The sequence below is a fragment of the Mytilus galloprovincialis genome, chromosome 4, assembly GCF_965363235.1.
Source record: "Mytilus galloprovincialis chromosome 4, xbMytGall1.hap1.1, whole genome shotgun sequence".
In the NCBI taxonomy this organism is placed as follows: domain Eukaryota; kingdom Metazoa; phylum Mollusca; class Bivalvia; order Mytilida; family Mytilidae; genus Mytilus; species Mytilus galloprovincialis.
The window spans coordinates 58,876,698-58,896,988 of record NC_134841.1 but is presented as its reverse complement, the minus strand read 5'-3'; the positions used below and the strand labels follow the sequence as shown (position 1 = coordinate 58,896,988).

Here is a 20,291-nt window from a genome sequence, read left to right as displayed (position 1 = left end):
ATTAACAGATTTTTTTAAAAATCAAAACCAACACGTATTGCACTTTTTGAACTGCAGCTCTTATTTGATAGATTGAGAGAGCAAACTTTTATGAAAATGAAAAGAAATCACGACCGATGTCTAGACGTGTAGCAAATGGATAAGCGTAGGTTTTGGAAAATGTACAATTTAAGTGGTTGCAATCTACAGCAAATCTGTATCAATGTCATAAGGGTGATTGCCAGTACTTAATCAAATCAAATATCAGATATTGAAACGGATTTGAAAACTATTATGTAATCGGATTTCAAAGACATGCACTAAATACTATATAAACGTGTCATTATTTTATATAATACTGAAAAGAAACTGACAATTACTCAATGTCATTTGTGAGAATATATATATTTTTATCAGTGATAAAAGGGATATTAAAACCGATATAATAACGTTCTGATATCAACTATAAGCAATGTCTGAATATCGAGTTCTTATTCATTATGATATGCAGTCTTTTCCCTTCAATTGGTTTCCGATGTACATAATGCTATAAGAAAAATACTAATACTGTATGTTATATATAGGTGTATGTAAATCCGACTGAAACAGATGTAAAAAATACAGTTTTATTTGCTGTTTTGTTTTGGGTGAATTTCGTTGTCACTTAGTATGCTTCTTTTAAAAACAAAATTATTTCATTTTTCAAATTACCTGATAGATATTGCTCTTCATTAGTTTTATTTTGAAATTGTTGTGATATATAAAGTTATACGATTTAAGCTAAAGTTTCCGAAATAAAATGTCAAAAAGAAAATACTTGTGGGTAGATATAGGTGACAGCAGTGTTCAAAGCTTGTAAATCTATTATAATCAGAAGAGACAAATCTAGGTATCAAATAGAGACTGGGGGAATCTCTTGAACTCCAAAAGGAGCCAGGGTTAATTTAAAAGGCAGGACACTGGTCAATTGGTAAAGAAGTACGACCGATTAGACTTTTGTTATTCATTGAAAGTAAAAGTCAGCCAAATCATGATTGCTTTAAACAGTGATGAATTCATTATTATCATTAGCATGTAACTTATAATATGGCTGTATTTTGCTGTTGTTATACTTTTGAATATAAGAAAATTAAAGATTGAAACATTTTTAAAATAACTATTGAACCAACTTCTTGAACGAAAAGCAAGGGTTACACTCAAGTTCATGTTATATGTTTGTTGATGCATTATGTAAATTTAATGCATATTGTGGGACAGCAATCGTATGTTATTGCTCATTAACACGTGTTAAACTTGGAAAAGAAATACAATTTTTAAATATATATCATTATTAATCTTTTTGAACAGCATATATGAAGGTATATAGATATGAATGAAAATAAAGAATGGTCAAATTCAATATTCAAAACAGCAAAAATAAACATATTATTTTCAATTTTGTAAGTCAAAATAATAGAAAATTCCTACCTTTGCTCTTATTACTTTTCCATAGTACATTATAGCAGAATATTTGGATCAAACATAGTGACCAATTTACAGAAATATCTTAAAATAGGCTTATTTACATTAAATGTATATTGATATGACCTTTTATTGTTTTTTCATCAAATTGTCATCATTGGCCGGATCAAATTTCAAGCCTGAATAAAGTTTAAAGATAGTATTACTAAAACATAATATACAACTAGTTGAATTATTTAAGTGTACCTTAACATTTATATGTAATGTTCATTACTGTTTAAAATAATAAATGATTAACGATAACATTGATTGCCACGAGTTCTTATTTATTTATTAGTAACTGAGTCGCATTATTTTATCTTATAATATTTACATCTAGCATACAGTTTTACATATAGGTCTGTTTTTTTGCATAACGATGTTTATAAGTTGATATATGATATTGAGCACCCATTCAATTCATTGCATATTATATTAATATGTAGAACGAGACGTGTCAAAACAACATAAATTCAACCGCCAATTTTGTTGAAAATATTTAAGAACTCTCGGAGGCCTAATTCCGTCAAAACATGCAAACTTAATCTTTATGAATAAGTCACAACATGTAAATTTACATATCAGACGACTATTCTAATATCGATAGATCTATGACCGCGACAAAATGTATCTTGTCGGTGGAGTCACAAACACATCGTATCGATCAACCAATTTATAATGGCAATCTCAAAATTTGTGTAGTATCGCTTTCAATCGTTCTGCGACGACGCCTGATTTGATTTTTATATGTTTTGTTATATGTGTAATCATCATTCATTTTCGATCTTGGTGTTATGACTTTATCAAACCATGGAGTGATTTCCATTTACTAAGTTGTAATACACGTGTTTCCGGTTTCAATCATAAAACTAGGTGAAGTTTGAATTTTGTATTGTACAGCTCGTATCTATGCGCTCAAATTTCAGTTACAATACAAAATTAAAAGTACAAGCATAATGGAAACGAAAATAAAGTAGTATTTTTATAATATTGATAGATATACTCTTTATGTCACTATGAACAAGTTCATTGTACTAAGCTCGTCTGGATAATTAAATTACTATATCGTCTGTGACACGGAAGACAAAGGTCCTTTTAAAGGGTTATCGTATCAATTGTTCAAGACCTAAATAACAAACGCTCAAATGAGATTGAATGGAATATCACATTTGTGAACTACGGTATTCAAAAGTTATCCTGACTGCGTATAAAGAACTGTGCATTTAATATCGTCTACCTACTTAAGATGCATGATACAATATTTCTTAAAAGGGAATAATTTTCATAATAATTTGACATGGATGACGGTATTATTAGTACTGGAGAAGAGCCTTTTATGCTAACGGTAGGTTAATGAATCATATCGGTTGTGTTAAATCAGCAATTTAAAATTGATAGTGGGTAAATAAAAATTAATTCATGGTTTCGTGTTACTAGCTTTGTATACCCTTTACTATCTAATTGGATCAATTAACCGATATACTAATGGCTTTCATTTTTAATATAAAAAGCAGGTGTGGCATGATTGCCAATGAGACAACTGTCCACATGAGACCAAAATGACACAGACATTAACAACTATACTATAGTTCACCGTACGACCTTCAACAACGAGCAAAGCCCATACCGCATAGTCAGCCATAAAAGGCCCCGGTATGACAATGTAAAACAATTCATTTTTAAGTCGGTTTGTTTGCAACCTTGATTTATATTTATGAGCTGTGAACATCGGTAAACTACTGTCGCCTTAATTTACATAATTATAATTAAAGAATAGCCTACGTGTTATTAGCCCATACAGAGAAATAAGTTAACAATATTTCGCTTTCAAATATTTCAAAGTCTGGTCAATAGCACATTTTAGATTTCGGATACAAAAGATAATACATGTTCATGTGTATTTCATATCTGATTGAAATACTGGTGCTGCAAATTCAAAAGACCTTTGGAAAACATCTCAAGAGAAAAATAAATAATCTGTTTCATTTCTTTGAATTCAAATGCTCTGTTTCTATTATTTAGAAAGCAATATTCCGAAAAGAAAGATGCTTTTAAATCCTTTCATTTTTCAGTGTCGATATATGTTTATTATAGACTATTTTAATGGATCGCAGTGTGGGAAGTTCTACTGTACACTATTGATATATACAGTGAAAATACTTCTTTTTATAAATATTTCAAACATAGGAGATCACAAAACATAATTAAACATATATATATTTAAATGAAAAACTGTCCATGATTTAAGTTCGAGGAATTAAAATATGGTTTTGTAACAATACTGCTAGAATGTTTTTCATTGGTATATTTTAAAACGGTATTTGAAGTGACTACGACAAGGCCAATTAAATACCATTTAAATTTATCCTTAATTAGAAGACGTACTTACTTATCTTTTAACTCATATACTTATGAATGTTTGAAATTTCCAATTGAAAATGTAACTGTCAACGAGATATGATGATCATCTCCCAATAAGATGTGACACCCAAATAGAGAGATTGTTATGTACCTGTTCAATTTGTGATGCCTTTCTGTTAATCTTTTGTAGGACATAACACGTGGACCTCCTATGACATATGTGCCTGAGTTAAAATCTTGGGTTAATTCTTCAAACGAATACGGTAAGTAAAATATTTGTAAATAGATGTCAATTTTTTTTAAAAGGATAAGGTAACGCTTAGAATCAACATCTTTTTTATGAGCAATTTTATGTTCATCTTTTAATTTATTATGCTTTTATTTCAATAAGTCGAAGATTCAAGCCCACCTCTATTTCTTTTAAATGTATATATTGATATGCCGCCTGTACCCAATGAAAGTAAACAAAGAAAAGTTTATTTATATTAATTTTCTATCTGTCATCCTTATCTTTAATTGTAGTGCTTTTCTTGTGTTTTCTCTGCGACTACTTTTACGGGATTTCATTTAATCTCGGTTAGTTTTTTTCTTTCTGACGTTGTCTAGAAAACAGAAAACGATAGTTTTACCTTTCGTTTTCCCCGTGAAAGGGAAAATCACCAAAAGAACAGAATGTGTTTTTTTTCAAAGTTGTGTAAAAGTTCAAATGGCCGGTTTAGTTTTCTTTTCTTTTAGCTGTTGATACAAAAAATTATCACTGTTATGTTCGGGTGTCTAAATGAATTATACTGCCATTCCTATGCATACTACATAACAATCAAATACAAATATTGGTATGAAGCAAACATTTGCGTAATACTTAGTTATATTTTCTTAAGTGTATACAATTGTCGGGTAATGTCAATGAATCATTTATTCAGCAGCGTTTACATGATATACAGAATATATGATATCACAATGCAATTCAAGAGATATTTAATATTAAGGTGGTACCTAACACTACAGGGAGATAACTCTGTAAAATCAGCTAAACGTTTTAATTACATTGCATTGTGAAGGCAATATTAAGCTTCTCAATGACCAACATTAGTGTTTGTCAAACTGCTATATAACCAGTGTAATTTTTCTGATAAAATAATTGGTTCAAATTTTTTTATTTTTTTTTTATTTTTGTCAAAGGTTCAAAGCAAATACTTTGTCAAAATTTTATGAAAATTAAACAAGCCAAATCAATTTTAGTGAAGGTGTTGGGTACCATCTTAAATTCAAAAACAAGTTCAAATACCTCAGCCATATGGCATATTAATGAAATTGTTCCCTGAAAACGAATCTATTTCTTTAACTTCATTATAAGTAAACTTGTAAATAAAATTCAAAATTCAAGAATGTGCTTCAAGAAATTGAAAATAGCACAAAATAAATTCGTGTGTCAAATGCGCTTCATGGACTTAACGTCACCCAGAATGCACTAGTCAAACCATCTTAAAGCCAGTTAGTAAAGAACTTTAAAGCGTAAGACAGTATATATATATAAGGCAATCTAACTGAATAGCTTAATTGAGCTAATGTATATTAATATTCAACGAAAGTATATTGCAATACTTCAGCATTTTGCAATATTTATAAAATCATTCCACAAAAACTGTGATAGAGAATATATGTTTTTCCAAATTCATACTAGAGGGATTAACAACTGTATCACAATTTTAGCTGTGTTCCGTTAATAAATATTCAGCTATTCAACTCTACGCGTAATAAAACGTTGCAGTTAACAACCGATAAACAAACAAACAATTTCAATCTTGAACTTTTACTTTCATTTGGATTTTATTGTCGAAATTATAATAGATTACAGTTCTTTAAAATAAAAAGTTAGATCATCATTCAAAAGACAACGATTTTTAAATTTTGATTCTGTGATTTCTGGAAACACTGGTTATCTACAAAAATATAGACAATAGGTAATCTTGATTCAAAAATATAGACAATAGGTAATCTTGATTCAAAAATATAGACAATAGTTAATCTTGATTCAAAAATATAGACAATAGTTAATCTTGGTTCAAACATATAGACAATTACCTAACGTTACTAGAAAAATATCTGAATTTAATTTGTATTATTACTGTCTCTTTCAATTGTCTGTTATGATGTATTCGCATGTTTCATTAGACTTTTTTGTTTTGTCTGTTTTAAATTGTGTTTTTTTGTAAATGTAGGTATAGACCTAGGTAAGACCGTAAGCATTGTTGTTGGTGGTTTCGCATTTATGATCTACGCACTTCTTCTGTTTACACATTTTTTTTGTATTTAAACAGTTTTATTATGACGTATTTCAACGCTTCTCTGTTAGAAAAACTTTTGTGCGTTACTTCACATGTAATGTATGTACAGAATTGTTTTTTTTTATTGCAATGTTTTCTTTACTTATTTTCACTGGGAAATGGTTAAAAATATCTTGTTTTCAATTGGTCTGGGCCACTACGTTATCCATAAATTTCAGTTAAATTGCAATGTATGAAGACATTCTATTAACAAAAATTGAACCGATCAAAAAATAAATGAAATTTTAAGTAAAATAAGGGGAACCTATAATGTTAGCAATGAAGGTATTCATTAAAAATACAAATAAAAGTTTAAGACGGAATTTTGAAGTGTTGTTTTTAAAGATAGCTTTCTAGATAGTTGTTTTGTATTCAGTGTGTACAGTTTTGGACCTCTACATATTTCATAGTTTTGTTTAAAAAGTTTAGATTTTTAACTTAATAATATTTACGGTACCAATTATTCTGCACCATGTGCAGATTTCGATTAAAAATTTCTGTTCAGTGCTGCTCGAGGAAAAAATCTTTGAAAATCTAAAATTAAAAAAGAAAAGAGAAGAGCTTATAAACCAAGAAAAAAAAAAAAAATTCAAAAACAGTAGCTCAATAAATTGGAATTTGCATGAGTGAAATATATCCGTTAATTTTAAAAAATCATTTTTTTGTAACCGCAAATTAAAGCAACACAATTTGAATTCAAATACTGGTTATTGCGCTCTAGCAGAGATATTGACCGAACTTATTGGTATCAAGAATTAATTACGAAACGATAGAGAACCCCTCCAATAATCTTTCTTTTATTTACGCTGCATTGCATCATTGAACATTTGCAGTAAACAAGTTTCTTAATTTCTATTGGCAGATCATGTTACACGAAGAGATATAAATGGGATTATTATAACTTCTTTAAATAATGGAATTTAAAAATGCATTGCAAGCAAATGAAAGTTTTTGTTTTCGTATTTAAACGATCCCTTTATAATACTAAGTAGTAGTTAAGTACAATTGCTATGGAGTACAAATAATCTTTGATCGAATCGGATTAGTAACATGTAACAGTGTTAAACGTAAAACACAAAACTAGTTGATCTTTAGTTGTGTATTATATACAAAGACTTGTGTAGTGATATATTTATTTGTTTTAATTACAGATAAAGACATCGCTCAGAATATAATGAATACCATGTATTCTAGTCTCGCCCCACCACTGCCAGCCGAAGCTCTCCGACCAAAGAGACAGATGACATTTTCATATGGCGGACGAAGATCAAATAATGCTATGTACAATTCGATGCCAGATCCTTTGACTCATTATTCTCAAAGTTGGCGACCTGTATATGAAGACAGAAGAGGACCACCAAGCAGACATGAAATGTAAGTAAAGATACTCAGGTATCAAAACACGTTTCAATGATCGTTTTTACCTTACAAATTCCCTTTGTCAGCACAGTATGATTTACGGGAATTTCAAATGTTGAGCATACTGCTATTAGACAAAAACAAAGCATAACTTAAACAATTAATATCCCTAACAATAGATACGCCCCTTTGAAAAAATATTAATATCACTGGTATACATACGTGTTTTATAACTCTCTAAACTTACCTTAGCTACGTCGTTGCGGATTCCTTACATTGAAGTTATGTGATGTGAACAGTCTTTACAAGGACACCTACATGTAGAATCGATCAAAACATGCGTATTCCTTTGCAAATTACATTAAACGATAGTGTTATACTTAAAGTTGATGGGATGGTCTTGTGAAAAAATTTGTTTTGTTAATTTGAAAATCCCATTTTGTAGTTTGTTGTTTCGGTTTTTACGTTTTCCCTATCCAGAAAAGTTCAGAAGTATTCAAAATAATCTGAAAAAGGAATCCATTTTGTGTAATTAAACATGTTGAAAGGTTTCTTGATAGAGGGTTGCTGCTCACAAGGAAACTATTAAATCAAGAGTTCCAAATGGTGAAGTTGAAATCATCCCTTCGTAAATTTTACGGACGCCATCACGAGTTGGTTGACCGTTAAGGAATAACCGTTTCACGGGTGATATCGGATATGTTCCTTACGTCGTAACTACAATTCCCTTCCTTTTTCATGAATGTGACCTTCCGAATTATACTATTTACCGGGATTGTAATAACATGAGCAAACGATGGGTGTCACATGTGGAGCAGGACCTACTTACCCTTCCTGAGCTCCTGAGATCATGCCCAGTTTTTGATGGGGTTCGTGTTCCTTAATCTTTAGTTTTATATGTTGTGTCATGTGTACTATTATTTGTCTATTTGTATTTTTCATCTTTAATCATGGCGTTGTCAGTTTATTTTCGATCTATGAGTTTGATCGTCTCTCTGTAACTTTCGTCCCTCTTTTTCTCTCTCAGAATTCAACAAATACAACAAAAACGACTTTACGAAGGAATTAACAGATTATATGCTTTCTTTTTAGTGTCCCATCGTTTCCTCAGATACCAGGACTACAAAGAAGTAAAACCGACCTTCAACCAATGAAACGTAGAACAATACGTTATCCTGCTGGGGATGACTATGTACATGAAAGAAGCATGTTTATGGTAAGAAATAAACTATTCTATGGAAATTGTTAAGTAATTATACTTACAACTTTAAATGAGGGGTAGGGGCCTCGGTGGCCGTGTGGTGTAAGCAGTAACTAATGTCATACCAAGCTAGTCATCACTGAGACTGTGAGTTCTAACCCCGACGGTGCGGATGCACTTGATTCCAATCTTAATTGACTAGGATTGTCATATTTCATATCGAAGGTTTGTTGTTTTTTCCGGGCACTCCGGTTTCCTCCAATAATGTAAACTGGCAAGGAAATAGCCCAAAAGTGGTGCTTAAAAGTGGCATTAAAACACCAAAAATCAAATCAAATCAAATTAAATGAGGGTATACTGGATTACATCTGTCGGTGTGTTCTTTCATCTGTAATTGTCTCCCCAGCTGTGTAATATGATAAGTAGTTCACATTACATCTTTGAATAGAAATAGGATTGTACGATAAACTAAGTATCACTTACTAATAATGTAAAGGATAGAAATTACAACAGTCACAAAATATTCAAAACAATATATGTATATATATACTGGTATAGGTTGAAAATAAAACCAGACAGTGTTAGACTTATAGATTACTATGCTGATACTATTTTTTGTCCTTCAACGGGATCTGAACTTTCACCTTTGATACATCATAGCGATCTAGACCACTCGGTCACACCCGTTATATATAAAAAAAACAACTTCAGTAGTCATAGTTGTTATGTTACCTTGTAACATTAGGCAAATGTAGAATTATAATGGACAGTTATAACAAACTTACTGGGAAAATCCAATCAGTCATAATCCAATCAAACATATGTAATTTAGAAACCTTTTAATAACTTCATGTTTGTTATATAATTATCTGAATTATTACTCAGTATTACTTATAGAAAATATGTTTTTCTAACGACTAATAAATATCCTTTTTTAGACTACACAGCCGTCATGTACAGGCCACTTTATAATCCACCCTGATTGGGTTTCTGAGCGATCGGGGAAACGAAAGCTTTTTGCTACAAAGAAGAATGGAAACTCAAGAAATGGACTACGTTATGGAACTCCGCATGAAATCTAGAACGTTAATCAATAATTTATTGCAAAATCAAAAACCACCGTTTTATCTGATTATTAGTTATCATGCCTATTCAAATATTGTTGTACAACTACATTTTTGTAGAGCTAAGTACCAAAAGTTATCAAATTATCATTTGCTTTAAGAGCATTAGCTAAAGAGTAAACATATTGTTCTCTTGGAAACACAAAATCTGTTGAAAAAGCAGATATTTTCAAAATTTACATACATATTATATTAATTCCAAAATACAAAACAATAATAGTGAAATTACTACTGGTAAATGCATGAAACTATGCACATATAGTCTTATTTAAATTACGAACAATCATGTATGAAACTGCCATGTATGATGAGGCAAAAAATTGCTCAATGCGTGTTTTAACTTATATATGTACAAATAAATACCAATATGGTGTTTCACCAAAAAAGTCTTTCAAATAATCCGTCCATTTTCTTCTAATTTATTGAACAGTATGTATGGAGAGTGTCAGTGATACGCATATACATTTAATTTCGTTTTGTAAAGTTCTAAAAATAATACATGTCAAGTACCTATGTTAATTTGTCAACTAAAAGGAATATGGGTCATGCAAATAAATGATACGAAAACTACTTCCGAGTCTCCGAAGTCTAGTATTACATAATTTCGTTTTTCGATAACTCAGCTTAAAGTTACCTTTACAAACAAATTTAATGTAGAGTAGTGTTTTCAAAAAGCTGAATCCATAATGTTTTACAGCAACACAAGCCCTTTTAATTTTTAAAAGTAAGAAAAGTATTTCATCATGCCCATCTGTAAACGATGATACTAAAATGTTAAGAAAAAAAAAATAGAATTTTTATAATTCTTCTGCCTGTATGTTGAATAATTGTTGAAGCTTTTGCATGTTTTTTTCCATTAGTTCTCATTGGTGCAATCATAAGACCATCCAAGATGGCTTTCTAAAACTTGTACTGTTAAGTTTCTATTTACACTTTATGTCTAGTCTTATCTTAATCGTATGTGTAGTTATTTTTTTTTTCTTTTTCAAGAATTTATTATTTATTGATGTATTTAATTTAAAGCGTTGTAAATAATTCACAATAGTTTAGGTTATGCATGCACATGAGTGGTATTAATACATCATTTTGAGTGTGTGTGACCAATCAAATTGAGTATGGATCGATTCTGCAGAGTTGCAGATTCACCATGCTTTTACCGGGAACAGTATTAAGATGTACAGAATGGTTTGGAGTGTGTTTTGCATAAATTATAATTATAGTATAATCATTGTAAATAGTGTTATCATTTAGGATATTTATTTATTGCAAATAAAACAGCTTAATATATTATATAATTGTTGTCTGCTTACATGCATATTGTAAGGGAAATAATCCATTTTGTGCTGAATGGCTAGAAGAAGATCTACCGCAGACAAACCGTTGATTGAGTATCTACACTACTATATATTACCATTTATACAGTTACTTCATTTACCTCTATTTATTGAACTGTTTTTATTGCTGTATGCCGCGCTTTATTTTCCCTGAGTTATTTATTTCGTGACTTCCTCAAACATAATTCCTACATATTAACATTTTGAAGACGTTAGTTTTCTATGTTATGTTTTGTTCACTGTCTATCTTTCTGTGTTTTTCCTAGGTTTTTACCATATTGTCGCCGGTTTGTTTTCGACTGATGAGTTTTCTTTCCCTTTTCCACATTCAACCTTTCATTTCAAACATCAATCGCGGTCAACATCGTTATAGGATTAGTTTTTAAAAAACTATAGCCACCATGTATAATTACAGTATATTTGCAGTAGGCGTATACTCATATTTGTCTCCTAGAATCAATACACCAAATCTTTTTGTCTAACATTATGTTGTGGTACTATTTCAATGATCGAATAAAGGCAACAGTAGTATACCGCTGTTCAAAACTCGTAAATCTATGGACAAAAAACAAAATCGGGGTAACAAACCAAAACTGAGGGAAACGCATTAAATATAAGAAGAGAACAACGACACAACATTAAAATGTAACACACACAGAAACGGACTAAGCATTAGACAAAATCTGATGAGAATAACAAATATAACATCAAAACCAAATACATAAATTTGGGATAGAAAAGTACCGTGACATGTCTTATAGTAATGTGAATTCACTCTAAAATATAAGAGAAAACAAACGACACAACGAAATCACAGCGTAAAAATGTTACACACACAGAAACGAACTATGATATAACAATGGCCATTTTCCTGACTTGGTAGAGGACATTTTTAAAGAAAAAAATGATGGGTTGAACCTGGTTTTGTGGCATGCCAAACCTCGCACTTTAATGGCAATGTTAAATATCCCAATAAAATGACAACATAATATTACAGGACTACAATACAAATAAATAGGAGAACGTATTAGGCAAAGAAACACATTAATAATAGATAACAAAAAGCATCAGGTTTAAAATTCATTACGCCAAAAACGCGTCTCGTCCACACAAGACTTACCAGTGACGCCCAGATATAAAAGTTCGAAAGTCAAAAAAAGGTACAAAGTTGTACAGCACTGAGGATCAAAAGTGGAAAAAGGTTGTGCCAACTACGGCTAGGGTTTTCTGCTTGTGATAAGAACATCCTAATTATTTAGAACAATTTATGCTATTGCATACAGTAATTTTTATCAAATGAATATAAAAGATATACATGATAAAACTGAAGTCTTAACTAATTACAGAAAACAAAACCCGAACACATAATACAAAGACCAAAAAATACAGACAATAGACACACCCGACTTAGTCCAGAACTGTAGTGGACTCAACAAACACCTCTATGACAGAAACTTGATACAATCCACGAAGTTTGTTTGCGGAGACCCTGAAACAAAGGATCACTATTTATTAAAACTGCAAATTGTTTTATGTACCTCGTCAAAGATACATTCACAGCCTACAGATTCCAATCAAAATTTCTACTAATGTCTTACTTTTTGGCTCCGATAGACTCACAGTAGAACAAAACATACTGATATCTAAAGCTGTGCAAAACTTTATTATAAGTAGCAATAGATTCACATCCACAATCAAATAATTCTAATTACTCACTCCTCCCCTAAATAAAAAATATTGTTTCATTCTTTAATAACACTCATTTTTCTAAAAACACCTTTCACCACTTTCCTTTGCTATATATTTTTTTCTTATGAATATTCCTTTTGTTATTGTAATCATTGACTGTATTTTGTTACATATTTATTCGTTTGCTATTCAGCATGTGTTCATAGCTTGTTATTTAATTTTCGAATTTAAGGAGACGGATTTATATAAGAGCACTGCTCTTGTTTCCTAATCCCAGTTATTGAATCTTTTGTATATTTCGTATTTATGTCTTTACCCTTGTAGCTATATATATAATAATTTCTTTAATAAAATATGTTTACAGTAGTCCAGGCCTCAACGCAAAAAAGTCATAAAAATGACGTCACATACGAAGTGGTGAAAAGGCACAAAAATTACGTCACATTTGAATTTCTGAAACAGCACAAAAATGACGTCACATATGAAAAAAACTATATCTCAAAAATAAGAAAGAATTATGATTGATTTAAGATTATAATATTGTAACAAACCTAGGGTTACTATAAATTTCTGTTTAACCATCATTCAGGAGGAGTGGAATCAACGGCAGTGTGAAGAAACAGATTTGTAATAAACATAACAATGATATTTATTTCAACAGTATTTTGACTTCTTCTTTCAATATAATAAACATCAAATACACATTCATCATTCAACAGATAAAGCAATAAATCGGGTGGTCAATATAAAAGGTAGTTGACGGTTCAAGAGATTGATTCAGAATGACATGTCTGTCTACAGGCTCCTATTTATGTCTTTTGACACTTACTATGACGTTAGAGTAAACATCTTATCGTCCAATCAAAAGCAACGTTTCTTACGTCTTTTGGCTTGAAACGTTCAAGGAGACAATCCGATTTCGTTATTACTAAATAAATACTCGTTATTGAGTTGTCCTCATTTTGTCCTTCTTGTCCGAATTATTTTTAAAAGCAAATAAAACTAAAAGGACATTTCTACATAATGCTATTTTTAAACGGACAGTAAATTCCTTTCTCGATACGGCGTATGAACTTGGGTGTAATTTACATAACCTTACGCATTAGATATAATGCTTAAATGAGATCAATGAAAACCCTGTTCTATCATAAATAAAAACAATGTTAATGAAAAGGGAGGCACAAACATAATAAATACGCAATTTACCTGCATTGGTAAAGTGTTAACTTGAACAAATAATAATATGAGATCGCAAAGTGAAAGTACAGAACGGTGTCATGGCAGATGTAAACAAGTTGAATCTCACGACGATATTTGTCAAAATAAATCACTATATGACGGGATAATCAAAGTATTTCATAGGTAAACATTACCAAGATATACATATAAAACTGGCCCTTATCGCTTGCAAAGTACAAATAGTTTAAATCATGAGTATGAAAGTCAATGCATTTATCAGTGTTTGTGCACACCCGAGAAGTTGACCACCCGGCAATATTCAAATAAATATATGTCATATACAATAAATAATACGTTAAATAATAACAATAATAAGTCCAGATTTGTCACAATTTCCCCCACCCAAGTCTTAAAATACTCCTGTATTTTCTGGAGGTAACAGTATACCAGTACTTTTATTTTTGTTTACTTAGTCTCTGTGTTCTTTAGGCTTTAATGGAATATATTCACACTGTTTAATTATATCATCCACACTTCTGTGTCTTCCGGGAAATCATCTTTCTGTCATCTGTAGATAATTTTCAATTACACTCATAACAATTTCTGATAAGACATCGGACACATTTTAAAAACCATAGAGAAACACTAGAGCCATTCACGAATTTCTTCAACTTATCTACAAAAACACAGTATCACTTTAACATCAAATAATAATTTCTGTTGACGCTGCAACTATAATTATTAACTACCTTGGAAATATCACAATATTCCACCAAATTTTCTAGAAAACCCCCTCTTTTCAACCAACTCTGGGGTGATCAGTCCCTATAGGCAAATCTGGGCTACGTTTCTAGAAATATCACATAACAACTGGATGCATTCACAACACTGCACCAATACTTCTTCATATACACTATATCTCAACACATGAATAATCTTATTCATAAAAAAAAAATAAAAATAACGAGTGATACACATTTAAACACATAAGCACAATAAATTTTGAATGGCGTCTTGTCCTCTTCTTTGATTTTAACTTTACTTCTTGCTAGATTATGAGACACTTTCTTTTGTCACTTTAAACTGTTTCCATTATATTCTGCGAGTCTATCTATATGAAATACTTTTCCTGCCTTCTTAGTCACTTCAATATTCGATAATTTACTGGTACTGTACGAATTTAAATAATGAATCTTGTTCCAACATTTTTCAAGGTAATATCACAAATAATCACATTATTTTCATAAAACATATTTCTGCCAGAGTTCTCTTATGTTTGTCCATAAACTGAACCATGCATATAAAATCCATTATCTGTTATTTTTCTTGACCCCCTATTTGATTTATTCTGCTATTTACAATTTGAGTCTGAATTTCTTTTCCAACATGTTTAAAATTATTTAACAAGTCCCGAGGCCCTTCTGTAACCGTCAACTCCCGACCTATTGAATCAACGGATGGTCGTTTCCCTGAACTGGTTCCAAAGTTGTATTTGGTCTGAAATTTCTGAAATTATGGGAATTTGGTGGTTTATTTTCCCTAAATTTTGGACCAGTGTACATAGAACATTGTCTATAAAAATGATCAGGAGAGTCACAAATGAAGCAGGTTCTTTGATTCTGTGTATTTCTCCCATTTTGATAATTTGTCTGTCCAAATCTAAAGTTGGATCGGTTGTTCGTATTCCGAATCTGATTTTCTAACTTATCCATTCTACTTAAAAGCATTTGAATGGTTCTGTCATTATTTGGCTGTTGGGAAATTAATCTGACATTTGGGTCACCATTATTTTGCAATTCCATATCTAATTTATTTTCACTATAATTTTCATAAGAAACAGAGCGGACACTAGTTTTCTTTTGACTTGACTCCCCTAAAAGAGCCTCATATCTTTCAATTATATCTACAGCGTCAGCGACCGTTTTACATTCTCGATCTACACAACGACATTTCATTTCTATAGGAATCGACTTATATAACTGATTGAGCGCCAACACTTCTTGTGCCAATGAATCTAAATTACAATAAGCCTTTTGTACCATCTGACGGAGGTCATCACCAAGAGCAGCAACTGTTTCACCGGAATTTCTTGTTCTCATTTCAAAACGCGATAACCATCTGTTTTGTTGACGGGCACTTTCGAATCTTTCTTCTAAGCGTCGGACAAGAATACTATAAGGTCGGCGTTCATGTGTAGGAAGACTCATATAAAAAGTTCGTGCAGGGCCCTTTAAACTTGCAGCAAGTGTCAATACTCGATCTTCCGTACTCCATCTGCCGAGTTCTGCACAATCTTGAAAATGCGAAAAATATTCTTCCCAACCATCTGATCCACTATAAGCATCTGGACGAATTGTAGCAGGATGTCCAGCAATCGGCAACTGTTCACGGCAAAATCGTGGTGTATTTCCCCATTTTCGTTCATGAACGCTATTATTTTCAAAATACGAAACACCTTGTTCACTTTCAAAATTCCGTTCCGTCTCTACTGTATTTCTCTGTCTAGCTATGTCGTCTCGTACGTTGTTATTTAATTCACTGTCAATATCACCTTGTCCCTGTTTTGTTGTATTTAATGCAGAGTCTTCATTATTTTTCTCGACCGTTTCACGTTTATCCACGATTTCTGAATCAGATTCGTCAGACCTTGAAAGTTATTACTAGTTCACTATAAATATCGTTGAAAAATTAAGATTTCTATTCAAACTTAAAAATCACAGGCGAGATATTCGATCACTGGATGACAATTATTTTTGTCATCCCACTTCTGACACCAAACTGTAACAAACCTAGGGTTACTATAAATTTCTGTTTAACCATCATTCAGGAGGAGTGGAATCAACGGCAGTGTGAAGAAACAGATTTGTAATAAACATAACAATGATATTTATTTCAACAGTATTTTGACTTCTTCTTTCAATATAATAAACATCAAATACACATTCATCATTCAACAGATAAAGCATTAAATCGGGTGGTCAATATAAAAGGTAGTTGACGGTTCAAGAGATTGATTCAGAATGACATGTCTGTCTACAGGCTCCTATTTATGTCTTTTGACACTTACTATGACGTTAGAGTAAACATCTTATCGTCCAATCAAAAGCAACGTTTCTTACGTCTTTTGGCTTGAAACGTTCAAGGAGACAATCCGATTTCGTTATTACTAAATAAATACTCGTTATTGAGTTGTCCTCATTTTGTCCTTCTTGTCCGAATTATTTTTAAAAGCAAATAAAACTAAAAGGACATTTCTACATAATGCTATTTTTAAACGGACAGTAAATTCCTTTCTCGATACGGCGTATGAACTTGGGTGTAATTTACATAACCTTACGCATTAGATATAATGCTTAAATGAGATCAATGAAAACCCTGTTCTATCATAAATAAAAACAATGTTAATGAAAAGGGAGGCACAAACATAATAAATACGCAATTTACCTGCATTGGTAAAGTGTTAACTTGAACAAATAATAATATGAGATCGCAAAGTGAAAGTACAGAACGGTGTCATGGCAGATGTAAACAAGTTGAATCTCACGACGATATTTGTCAAAATAAATCACTATATGACGGGATAATCAAAGTATTTCATAGGTAAACATTACCAAGATATACATATAAAACTGGCCCTTATCGCTTGCAAAGTACAAATAGTTTAAATCATGAGTATGAAAATCAATGCATTTATCAGTGTTTGTGCACACCCGAGAAGTTGACCACCCGGCAATATTCAAATAAATATATGTCATATACAATAAATAATACGTTAAATAATAACAATAATAAGTCCAGATTTGTCACAATATAACTAAATACTGATATTACATTTAAACACAATGCACATTGCAATACTTATTAACAGCAATTAACTATATTATATATATGTCTGGTTTGTTCTGAATCTAACTTCAAACGTAAAACATCGTTCAGATTACGTTGAACGAAATCAAATCTAATGAATGAAGGCGGTGAAAATTGATATTACGATGGGTGTATTATTCAAATGTAATGTATTCTAAGACTGGAGATAAAACTGCCAGCATACTTTAATACCTATTTTGTTAACGTTTGGATTTGAAGCTAACAAATGGTTTGTGTATATGTCTTCATAAATCCCAGCGTTCGTGATTTAAGTTATAAATGAGACCAAAATGTTACCTGTGCATTCGTGATAACAGTTAAGACATACACATGCAGTGCATTCGTGATAAAGTTTAACACAGAAACACATGCAGTGCTTTCTGGTCCAATAACACAGTTATTTCGTGGTGCATTTCTTATAGACAATAAATGAAAATTAAAAAGAAAAATCCACCGGCGCTTTCTCATTTATATTTTAACAGTGTGTTGTACTATTCCATTTCTAAGCAGATACATACCAGCAGCACCTGCATACGATATATATATATATATATATATATATATATATATATATATATATATATATATATATATATATATATATATATATATATCCCAATCGATATGATATTCCCGTGCTTGCATTTCCTATCATGATTTTCTTGATAGAGGGTTGTTGCTCACAAGGAAGCTATTAAAGCAAGAGTTCCAAATGGTGAAGTTGAAATCATCACTTCGTAAAATTTACAAACGCTATCACGAGTTGGTTGATCGTTATGGAATAACCGTTTCACAAATGATATCGGATATATTCCTTACGTCGTAACTACAATCCCCTTCCCTTTCATGAATGTGACCTACCGAATTAGACTATTTACCGGATTTGTTATCTCATAAGCAACACGACGGGTGCCACATGTGGAGCAGGATCTGCCTACCCTTCCGGAGCACATGAAATCACCCCTAGTTTTGGCGGAGTTCGTGTTGCTTATTCTTTAGTTTTCTATGTTGTGTCATGTGTACTATTGTTTGTATGTTTGTCTTTCTCATTTTTAGCCATGGCGTTGTCAGTTTATTTTCGATTTATAGTGACAAATCATATCAAAATTATATAAATCTTCATCAGCTCTAACGCGAAATATGGACATATTTATGTTAAGGAGGTCATGAAATCTTTCGACAGCTTCCAAAAGGATAACTTTTTAACCTGTTCCAACAAATCACTACTTTACTTTGAAATTCATGACCCAATCATTTTTACAGTGTAATTACACTCCTCTACTAGCTATTTGAGATAATAAACATAAAGAAATCAATTTCGAAGGGGTATCCAAAATATTCGAAAGTAACACATTGTCCACACTAGGGACTTTATTCAGACAATTAAAATCAAAGGACGATAACTGTGTTCCAGGATAAAATATTGGAAAAGGTTAACACAGCCGTGCATTTGTGATAAAAAAAAGTTTATAACATAAACAGACTCCGTGCAAAATGAAGGTTACGCATTCCCTTATATATATATATTTTATCGAAGGCAATGAGAGAAAATTGTCGTGCTGTTTTAGTGTCCAATAAGGAATTATGAATATTTGTTGTTATGTGTGAAAATGCAGACATAATTCACTAAGGACGAACTAGATGAAATTGGAGGTCGATGATTTCAAATCAGATATTAATATTATACTATTTATTTTGGTAAGGATCAATATATTAATAAAGTGAATTAATGTCTTGTATGACTTTTCATTTGTATGTGTCGTTTCATGTCTGCATTTCACAAGCTGTAGTAGTTTTTACCAGTCATGAGCTTGGATTTTCATTTGTTGTCGTTTGTTCATTTCTGTCATTTTTGTCTTTAGTTGTATTGTTTTAAATTCTGCCGTTAGTTTTCTCGTTTGAATTGTATAAAATTTGGACCTTTTATAACCGACTATAGGGTATGCATTCTCAACATTGAATGTCTTACCGTTGAACATGTTTGTAAACGCTCAAGCCACACTAACCTGTGACAATAGTGTAACAGCACAACATTAGACCAACCTATACCAATGTGTTGCAATAAGTTCAAAGAAATAAATCGGTACGAAAAAAAACCTTCTAGAAGGCTGTTTATCTTTTCAAAGGAACATCTAACAATTTCACAAATGATCATAAATTTTCAGTTTGTAGTGGAGAATGGAGAATATGTCACAATTACGGAATGTAAACATGTTTTAGGTATGGAAATAATCTCATCATAGATACCAGGATTATATTTTGTATTTACGCTTGACGCGCGTTTTGTCTACAAAAGACTCATCAGCGATGATCGAATTCAAAAAAAGTTAAAAAGGCCAAATAAAGAACGAAGTTTAAGAGCATGGAAGCATTT

The 20,291-nt window shown here is 31.4% G+C and overlaps 2 protein-coding genes across 3 annotated transcripts in view; one reads left to right on the top strand and one right to left on the bottom strand.

Moving 5' to 3' along the window:
• The window catches only part of LOC143072551 (uncharacterized), a 105,484-nt gene extending 103,980 nt beyond the window's left edge, over positions 1 to 1,504 (bottom strand). For both annotated transcript variants that reach the window (XM_076247540.1, XM_076247544.1), the window contains exon 1: positions 1,447 to 1,504. In XM_076247540.1, coding sequence (XP_076103655.1) covers positions 1,447 to 1,476 — 30 coding nt within the window. In that variant the 5' untranslated portion in view covers positions 1,477 to 1,504. The remainder of the gene's footprint in view (positions 1 to 1,446) is intronic.
• Positions 1 to 11,143, top strand: part of LOC143072550 (uncharacterized) — a 43,645-nt gene extending 32,502 nt beyond the window's left edge. The window contains exons 5-8 of the mRNA XM_076247536.1: positions 4,031 to 4,103; positions 7,316 to 7,538; positions 8,616 to 8,739; positions 9,663 to 11,143. Of these exons, the coding sequence (XP_076103651.1) occupies positions 4,031 to 4,103; positions 7,316 to 7,538; positions 8,616 to 8,739; positions 9,663 to 9,806 (564 nt within the window). The 3' untranslated portion in view covers positions 9,807 to 11,143. The remainder of the gene's footprint in view (positions 1 to 4,030; positions 4,104 to 7,315; positions 7,539 to 8,615; positions 8,740 to 9,662) is intronic.
• The last annotated feature ends 9,148 nt before the right edge of the window (positions 11,144 to 20,291 follow it).